The sequence below is a fragment of the Phaethon lepturus genome, unplaced genomic scaffold (genome assembly GCF_000687285.1).
Source record: "Phaethon lepturus isolate BGI_N335 unplaced genomic scaffold, ASM68728v1 scaffold18945, whole genome shotgun sequence".
Classification (NCBI taxonomy): domain Eukaryota; kingdom Metazoa; phylum Chordata; class Aves; order Phaethontiformes; family Phaethontidae; genus Phaethon; species Phaethon lepturus.
In genome coordinates, this window is record NW_010538584.1 from 1 (window position 1) to 9,678 (window position 9,678).

At 44.4% G+C, this 9,678-nt stretch overlaps 2 protein-coding genes across 2 annotated transcripts; one reads left to right on the forward strand and one right to left on the reverse strand.

Annotated features, from left to right (window-relative positions):
• Nucleotides 1-357: 357 nt before the first annotated feature.
• On the forward strand, nt 358-2,165 carry LOC104615696 (small nuclear ribonucleoprotein-associated protein B'-like; the record flags this gene model as incomplete). The annotated part of the gene is given in 6 exon segments (XM_010286872.1): nt 358-383; nt 385-508; nt 775-927; nt 1,327-1,465; nt 1,644-1,769; nt 1,993-2,165. Coding segments are annotated over 6 exon segments (606 nt in total), but the record flags the coding sequence as incomplete, so codon positions are not given.
• Nucleotides 2,166-3,349: 1,184 nt separating this feature from the next.
• Nucleotides 3,350-9,673, reverse strand: DDX27 (DEAD (Asp-Glu-Ala-Asp) box polypeptide 27; the record flags this gene model as incomplete). The annotated part of the gene is made up of 21 exons (XM_010286873.1): nt 3,350-3,365; nt 3,655-3,729; nt 3,948-4,032; nt 4,285-4,411; nt 4,513-4,607; nt 4,711-4,816; nt 4,986-5,092; nt 5,233-5,410; nt 5,486-5,567; nt 5,682-5,835; nt 5,910-6,051; nt 6,160-6,259; nt 6,416-6,566; nt 6,888-7,061; nt 7,152-7,257; nt 8,036-8,122; nt 8,285-8,331; nt 8,708-8,864; nt 9,166-9,225; nt 9,323-9,457; nt 9,632-9,673. Coding segments are annotated over 21 exons (2,226 nt in total), but the record flags the coding sequence as incomplete, so codon positions are not given.
• Nucleotides 9,674-9,678: the final 5 nt, after the last annotated feature.

A 9,678-nucleotide genomic window follows, 5' to 3' on the forward strand; every position in this document is an offset into this window, starting at 1 on the left:
CAGAGCAGAGAGCCGGCGCAAGCAGCTGGGCAGCGTCTGCTGCCAGCTTCTGCAGAAATAGTCATGATTTTAGTCTCATTTGTCAAATCACCAAACTACCAAGGTTCAAGGGGCACGTTGTTTCAATTCTTTCTTAATAACTGAAACATACCTTTATTTGATGCCAACATAGTCACTACAACAGTTAAGTGTCACAGGGAAAAAAAGTCACGGAGATAATATGCATCTTGTGTTTAGACTTTTCTAGGTACTTAGTTTGAGACATATAAATAGCATGGTTTTTACAGTAGGTTCTCCTGTTGGGAGTAGCCTAGTCATATATTCTATTGCAAATTCAAAGAGTAGCAGTGACTTTTTTTCCTCTGTCTTGCAGTGTTTTCTTTCTCTTCTCACTAGACCTAAAAATTCAAAACAGCCAGAGCGGGAGGAGAAACGAGTCCTTGGTCTTGTGTTGCTGCGAGGAGAAAACCTGGTGTCCATGACAGTTGAAGGACCACCTCCAAAAGATGTAAGGAGAATAAGTGCAGAACTAAGTAGAAAGGGAAGGCTTGTCTGATAAATTTGCTTCCTTGCAGGAGAATGCTACTACAGTATTGTTCTAGACTTCCAGATGTTGTTGTGACAAGATCCAATGAATTTCACTGCAGGAAGTTTTAATTCCTTTGTGAGCTTGGACATTAATTGGAAAAAGGAGGGCTGTGGGCATCCCTAGGATCTGAGGACTTTTGTTTTGATAAATCTTTCTTCGCGGGGGTGTATGTGTCTTGTTTTCAGACTGGAATTGCCCGGGTACCTCTTGCTGGAGCTGCTGGAGGACCTGGAGTTGGGAGAGCAGCAGGGAGAGGAGTACCAGCTGGTGCACCCATGCCCCAGGCTCCAGCAGGATTAGCTGGCCCTGTCAGAGGAGTGGGAGGACCATCCCAACAGGTGAGATACTGTGACCCATTAAAAAAAAAAAGTTGTCTGGTATATATATTCTGGGGTGGCTTTTAATTCTTGGTACCACTGTGATGCAAGAAATTGGGGGAGTGGAAGAACTCCATCTTGGTTTCTATTTCCAGAGAGTTTGAGTCTAGCAAGGCTTTTTTTGCTACTAGATCCCCCTAGAAACTTTCTTATATGATGGAAGAAGAGGCTTGAAAAGTGCACCTTCTTGCACAGAATTCAAGTGGTAGCCATTGAATTGTATTACAAGTTTATAGCCATATGTAATGTGTTGAGGAGACTGGTGTTATTTTCCGAAGGGATAATAATTTATATAGTGTTTATTTTTTAATTGTTCATGTAAAGCAGATGTTGCTGTGAACCTGTTTATTTTGTTTACAGGTGATGACACCTCAGGGTCGTGGAACAGTTGCAGCTGCTGCAGCAGCAGCCACTGCTAGCATAGCAGGAGCCCCAACTCAATACACACCAGGGCGTGGGGGTCCTCCCCCACCCATGAGCAGAGGAGCACCTCCTCCAGGTAGGAATTACTCTAGAGTAGGACAGCAAGGAGCTCATGTTATGTGGCAAAACTGGTGATAAAGAGGTATTTATCAGAGTCTGACCAAGATCTGGTATTATGGAGGATTATTCAGATATCCAGCTAGTGCCTTGAATATTCAGCTGGATTTGTATGCTTGTTCTTTCTCTGGCTTAAGGAATGATGGGACCTCCTCCAGGCATGAGGCCACCTATGGGTCCACCCATGGGAATGCCACCTGGCCGAGGTGCTCCTATGGGAATGCCCCCTCCAGGCATGAGACCACCACCCCCAGGAATGAGAGGTAAGCTGAGGTTATCTTAAATGCCTAGAGGCTGTAAGAAGCTGTAACAAAAATGAAATGTTTGAAGGGCAATACGTTTCAGTGCCTCCTTAGCTACGCTAGTTGTCAATAAATGCCTCAGTGCCAAAAAAGGGCTCCTAAGGCCACCTTGAGCATGGGGAAAACATCTTTCTGGTTTAGCCTTGTTTTTTCTTTCCTCTTCAACTCTTTCCTTTATTCCTAGGACCCCCTCCACCTGGCATGCGTCCACCAAGGCCGTAAGATACTCTATAATGTACCTCTGAACTGTGAGAAGACTAAGGGAATATACTGAGCAGTACCACCTGTCAAAACTTTGCTATGTATATTTTATATTTACTGCTTGTAAAGTTTGCCCTTTTTAATAAAGTTTGAAACCTGTTGTACTAGCCTATTTCAGGAGTGCAGCTGTTACACCTTTCAGTATTGCACTTTGGTCACCCCAGAAGAAGAGCAGTTTTGAAGCAAAAAGCTCAATTTGTATTGACAGCTTAGAAGTTAACAGTTGGTCTGGGCCACTTAGGTCTAGATTGGTCTTTGTTCGTTATAGGAATTAAAGCATATCAATGAAATTTAGCAAGGCTGATGGGGAAAAAAATTGTTGGGATGGTGGAGATAGTAAAAATTCAAAGGAGGAGTTTAACATTTCAATGAAATTTCATTCAATTTCAGTGAAATTGAGTATGGATTACTGATCAGAGTTCTCTGTGCTTTGCTCATGAGAGCAAAGTGGAATGAGTACAGTGGGATGAGTACAGTGGTGCCTGTATTAGGAATAGTGATCTCTGATACTCTGCATTAAGCTGCTGCTTATTAGCCTGCAGTAAACCTGCTTGATCTTTATAGGTGGAGCTGCATTGCTTCTAGTAAAAAAGAGAAAAAAAGCCAGGATGAGCAAACCTATAATTAATTACACGCAATAATGTAAACCAGCTTCCATTCTGGTTGTAGTCTTCCCTTCTTGCCTCAGTTTACAACTGCTTTCTGTTCAGTTAGGAGGAAGCTGTCTGCCCCCTGCCCTTGGAGATAATACTTTTTTCAGGTATTAGCTTCTTGGAGATTTGTTTTAATTCCTGTGACTGTTACCTCTGAGGCCAACTTTGTGACAGGTAGTCTGAAAAACCCTTTTCCCCTATTTTAGAAATAGGCTCTCAACCACAGAAATCTTTTTCAGCGCTATTAATTAATTGAGATCACAGAAGTATATGAACAAAGCAATAAACATTCTCCAGTTTTTGCCCTAAAGACAACTTCACTTAGATAAACTAAAAGTCTGATAGAAACATGTAACATAGCCCAGCTCTCAGTATCTCTAGCTATGCTATAAAAGAGAGTAAGCTTCTTGGGGGAAAAAAATAATAAAAACCCAATCCTTTATTGCATGGGCTGCCAAAGACATTTTCACACAGGATCTTCAACCAGGTATTAACAAACATACCAAAGCTATTCCAGAACTTGAAGAAAAACTAATTTTACTGAAGTGGTCTCCTTGCAGTATGAAGAAATCCAGGCCCTGGAGAGAGCATGGCTGAAATCATCCATTTGTTAATTTCCAACAGTTCTTACTTTCTCTTGTACCTGAAAGAGACGATATTTGAAATGACATTCCACCAGCGCAACTCTTCAATGATAGATAAAGAACAGTACTGAGCACTTTCTAGGCAATACTCTCCCAAATAGAAGCCTAGGAATGTGCTATTAAAGGCAGTATGCTTGATTGTCCCCAGCATCAAACATGCAGTAGGAGGGTAAGCTACTACAGAACCAACAAACCTTTTAGCAAGGGCCTTTGAACAATCACAAGAAGAGAAAAGAGAAAGGAAAAAAAACCCAACAACCTTGAATAAGAAAGTAGAGAGAGCTATACCTGGCCTTGGATTTGAAGTTTCCTCCTTTCCTATGTTGGGCCATACCCAGGCGTTTTCGATCTTCAAATGATGGGCTTTTTAAGAGAGAGGGGAGATGGGGGAGGCAAGAATAAACCACTGAAATATGTCAATAGCACAGGTACTTTTTGCAAGAATCCCTTCTCTGCTCTGCCCACCTTTTACCCCAATATCAGTCAAAGTATCCCTGAGAAAGTCCAGCGATGGAAAAAAAAACAAAAAAAAAGTCTCACTTACTAAAGTCTAGACTAATGTACTACTGCTAAGGCATTACCCAGCACGGTACTGCTTCAGAGCCTTCCTGCTTGTGTTGGTAAGCTCTTCGTCAAACACAGACAATTTTTTCTTCTGCTTGGGGCCTAACACAGAGACAATAATCAGAACATTGGCTGCAAAGAGCAGGCACAGCATCATGTTTACCAGAGCCCAGTAGCCTTGAACACAACAATTAATCTAACCAATGCCTCCTCTCTTCAAACACATACTCTGGCCAGCATGGGTGGCCAGTCCTTCAAAGATCAGTGCCTCTCTCTATACAGATCAGTTTAGTTTACCTTTTTGTAACAAAGTAACTGACATAAGGTAAGTCAGCTGTAAAACAAAGCCTCCACCTGCTGGTACTGCTGCTGGTTCCTCTTCTGGCAAGACTCTGGCTCGCTTTGCTCGGCGATTCCTTTTTGCCAGCCGCTCAGCATACATTTGAGATTTCAAGATTTCAAACTGTGACCTCTCCTCTGGCTGAAAGGTGTTAAAACGCAAGTTTACAGTGATGTGAGGTTTTGCTAAGGGAAAATTAGGATAGTCCACCCAGGGTCCCACTTATCCATAAATATACTCACTGTCATTTGGGCTTTTTTCTGTCTGTCCTGCATAAATTTCTTCCTTTTCTTTTTGCCTCGTAATGCTAGGTCAAACTCCTGCAGGGCTTTAGCCACTGGAGGGTTAAAGAAAAACACAGAATGAAGAACCTCTTAAAGTACAAAGCAGAGTCCAGTTGCAGCTATGGAATTAAACATGGCAACAGTGTCATGACTCACATTTCTCTTTCTTCCTCTCCTCACGTGTCTGGAACCAGCTCCGCTCCAAACACCCACCCACAGTCTCTTGTTTTCCTGTCTCCAGCTGCTTCTTTGCTCTATTGATCTGGCAGAATTCAGACAAGAAGTGAGCTCATGGTGGCTAAAAAGTATCTCTCTCTTCCCTTTCTAAAACAGGCAGGTTTAGTACATTAGGGTAACCTTATGCACTATGTCTACTCCAAATACTAAAAAAACCTAAGGTAAAAAAAATGTTCCTAAAAAAAACCCCTTACCTGGGCTTCTGACTGCTGCATCTCACGTTCCTCACGCTCCAAGCAGAGAACTGCATACACATCTTTTTCTAGATTCTCGATCTTCTCTCTAAATTTTAGTATGACATCTGAAAATGATACAGTGTGAACATCAGAAGCAGCTCATGTAAAGCCCATCTTGTTTTTTAGCACGTCTTTTAGTGTCGCTCTGTACCATGGTATTCCCTGCCTACTGCTCTCCTGCTTTTTACATCAGTGAAGTGTGTACCTTGGGGTAGAATTCTGGCTTTCACTGGTGTTTTGGCAGTCTTCACAATATCCTTCAGCATCTTGCGCTCTTCCTCACCCACAAGTGAAACTGAACGACCAGCCCTGCCTGCTCTTGCTGTCCGACCCACTCGATGAACATAGTGTTTGGTGGTGTTGGGCATGGTAAAATTGATTACCTGTGACCAAAACAGTGTTAGTAGGGAAACAACATTAAAGGACTCATTAAAAAGCTCAGCACTGCAAATACTCACTGTTTTAACACCTTCAATATCAAGTCCACGTGCAGCCACATCTGTAGCTACCAGAATATCAATTTGTTCATCCTTGAAGCGCCTGAGTAGAGATAGCAAATGCATTAGCAATGAATACAGCAATCCAATTCTGCCCTAAAACTTCCAAATCCTAGCTTCTTTTTTGCCTATGATTGCCAACTAAGCCTGCTAATACCTGAGTGCTTCCAGCCGCTGTGCCTGAGAGAGGTTCCCATGAAGCTCCCCAACCCGTAGACCCATCAGCCCAAGTAGGATGTGCATACGATGAGCTTGCTTCTTGGTCTGGGTGAAAAGCATCACGTGATCTGGGAAGGTGCGTGTCAGTAGAGCTGAAAGAAAGTAGTCTCAGGAGCCTGCTTCATAGTCACCTAACAATTCCAGCTTTTCTTTGCTCATCACTAACCTGATACAATGGCCTCACGGTCCCCCTCTCGGTTGGGTCTGATCCGGATAAATTCCTGCCGCAGGAAAGGGGCAACATCTGTGTTGCTGTTCACAAAAATTCGGATGGGATTTTTCAGGGAAACAGAAGCCAAATCTTTCACCTACCAAAACAGGTTAAGCAAAAAAAGTCCACATAATCCTGGTAAAAGACTAGACAAACTTCTATTCAACTTTCTGCCTCAAATACGCTTCTCAGCAGCCTGTCTTACCTCCTCTGTCATTGTGGCAGAGAAAAGCATTGTCTGACGGTGGCTGGAGCACAACCTTATTATTTCTTTCATCTGTTCCTCAAAGTATTCATCCAGCATCCTACACAGGAGAAAAACAGTAAGGTAAGGCGGCTTCATCTGGTTCCAGTTAAGAAACATTACTTAAGGCTGTAACAACAAAGACTGCCCTATAGCCTGGGAAAAGGAAATCAGAAAACTACCACCTCATTTGTCACTCCTGCACTGCTTAGCCTACCTGTCTGCTTCATCCAAAATCAGCACCTCAACACTACTCAGGTGGAAAGAAGGGCAGTTGTGGAGATGATCAATCAGTCGTCCAGGAGTGGCGATAAGAATATCGGGCCCAGAGCGCAGAGCTGCTTCCTGAGTCTTCACATCTAGGCCACCTGAAAGAGAGCGAACATGGACTGCTGACTCTTGAGCAGGTTGCAGCAGAGTACACAGATGCAAATTGCCTGAAGGAATGTGAAACAACTCAGATTAATACCACATTCACAATTAGAAGTGACCCCACCTTTTCCTTCTCAGAAACCAACAAACAAGAAGTACAGCATGGTATTGGAAAGTGAGATTTTGAACCACAGCACACCTACTAGAAGCATGCTTGCAATAACCACACAGCCTCCACTTTTATAACACAGAATTCCTAGTTCTGTATAGCAGTTTACAGCAAGCCGTGCAGTTCACATAAGCAACTTAATACTCACCTACAGCAAGGCAAGTTGTGACACTGCTGAACTGCGCCAGCTGTTTTGTGACAGAGTGCACCTGAATACCCAGTTCTCGTGTTGGCACTAGAACCAATACCCGTGTTATTGGAGCCTGACGAGGTTTGTAAATCAGGCGCTCAAGGACAGGCAAGATGAAGGCAGCTGTTTTACCTAGAGAAGAAAATTAAGAATTACCAAGAATTATCAATTATTGTGAATAGCTAATTGTCCATGTGTCCTGTGCCCTGCTCAACTCCCTACCTGTCCCAGTGGCAGCACAGGCACAAATATCCTTCCCAAGAAGACCCACCGGGATACAAGCCTTTTGAATTGGGGTTGGTTGCTTGAAGCCAAGAGCTGTGATTGCCTACAAAGGAGTTAGAGCAATTAAACTCTGTCTCTGGTATGGCCACACAACTGTCTCCTGTTCTGGGCTCCTAAGTACAAGAGAGACATAGACATACATACTGGAGAGAGTCCAGCAAAGGGCCACAAAGATTATGAAGGGACTGGAGCATCTCACACATAAGGAAAGGCTGACAGAGCTGGGACTGTTTGGCCTGGAGAAGAGAAGGCTCAGGAGGGAACTTGTCAATGTATATAAATAGGTGAAGGGAGAGTGAAAAGAGAAAGCAGCCAGGCCTTTTTCAGTGGTGCCCCATGATACGACCAGAGGCGATGGGCACAAACTGAAACATGTGAGGTTCCCTCAGAACACCAGGAAACACTTTTTCACTGTGAGGGTGACTGAGCACTGGCACAGGTTGCCCAGAGAGGCTGCGGAGCCTCCATCCTTGGAGATACTCAAAAGCTGTCTTGACATGCTCCTGGGCAGCCAGCTCTAGGTGGCCTTGCTTGAGCACGGGGTTGGACAAGATGACCTCCAGAGATCACTTCAAACCTCAGCCATTCTATGATTCTGTGACAAGTCTCACTCAAGATAGTGTTGACATACTGCAAATCAAAGAATGGTTTCCATGATTTGGGAATAACAGCTCCTACAGGACTATCACACTAGCTCCCACGTAATTCCCTTTTCAGAGAGACTGCAAAGAGAATAGAAATTTGACAGTTCTGATTGGTGGAGGGGAGGCTGTACAACATTCTTCAGAGTAACATATGTAATAACTAAAATAGGTAACTACCTTTAGCAAAGGTCGTGAAAGATTCATGTCCTGGAATGACAAGTTATCATCATATTGAGAGGCATCTTCAAAAAAGCTCTCTGCTTCCTAGAAACAGCAACAAGAAAAAAACTGGAACAACACAGGCAGCAACACAACATGTCATCAAAGGGTTCTGAGCTGGCTTTTGAGCCAGTTTGTTAACCAAAGTCAAATTCCTCCAGAAGAAATGCTGGAGGATGACCTAGTGTCATTCTATCCAACACTTACCATTTCTCCTTTTTTTGATCTCCTCCGTTCCTTTACTTTGACTGTATCTGCAGAGAAAAAGAAATGTGACAGGAATTAACAAGCACAGCAAAACACATAATGAGATATGGTGACTACCTTCATCTCACACTGTTTGCTCCCAATAAGCTATTGAGGGAGAAGCCTCAGAAACAAGTACAGGCATGCAGTGGAGTAAAATGCCAAGCAAATATCCTTCCTCAGGGATAAGTTCAATTAAAGTACTGTGCCTACCATTCAAAATAAGCCTGACCAAAATCAGAAAGAATGTCGCAGAAGGAAGACAACACAAAAATAAGAGGTTCTTGTCCACTCGCAGCAAGGCTTCACTACAGACTTTTCTCCAGTGAGCCAACAGTCTGTCAGATTCTTGCTCCTGACCACCTCTCTATGTGCTGCTAATACCTGCTTTTGTGAAGATAGTTTCATCATCCAATGAATACTGAGACTCCACATCTTCTTCTTCCTCCATACTGAAATCCTCACACTCTCTCTTTTTGGTTTGATTATCCTCAGCCTCTGCATCTTCATCTCTCACTTTTGGTTGTTTAGCTTCTCTTTCCTAGAAAATGATTAAAAAAAAAAGTTTTAAAAAGAAAGGATAAAAACGAAACATCAATCCTTTGTGAGCTTTTGTTTGTTGTTATTATGAGCCCATTCAAAAATCCATGGTTCTGCATAACCTTAAGCATTAACAATTCTGCATTCTCATCAGTTCAGCAATGCATTGAGTATGGCTGCAAACCCAGTCGAGATGATGAGCTGCAGCTTGAGCACTGCACCTCAGGATGCTTTCAGAGTCTGTGCCTCTGGAGGCCAAACCCATACCAGTCTTTTCAGTAATGACAAAGAAAGGCCCTGACCTGGAACTTCCTTTTCTGTCTCACTTTCTCAATCTTCTCATCCAGCGTCGTAGCTGCTCTCTAGGCAGGAAATCACGAAAGGGTAGCTGCAGGAGGAGCCCGGGAGAGCGTGGGGCACTGCAGCCTCAGGCACTGCAGGCCCAGTCCCAGGCCTCACCTTGCCTCGGAGCTGGCGTAGTGCCGCCGCCCAGGCGCTTTCCCCGCCCGCCTCCGCCTCACTGAAGACGAAGGCAGCACTAAAGTCCCCACCTGTGGGGCCCCGCCGTCTCGGGCACGGCGCCCGGCGCAGCTCCTGTGGTAACAACAATGAGAAACGACCGCGGGACGGTCGAACCGGACCGCACCGAGCTCGGCCGCGGCCCAGCGCGATCCAACTCGGCACGATCCAGCTCGACCCAGCCCCCGCACCAGTCCGGCCCGGCTCGGCCCACCCACGACCTAGGTAATAGATCCTGCCCGACCCCACCTCCTCATCCTCGGAGCCCCCAGACTCAGGGTCCTCGGGCCCCACGT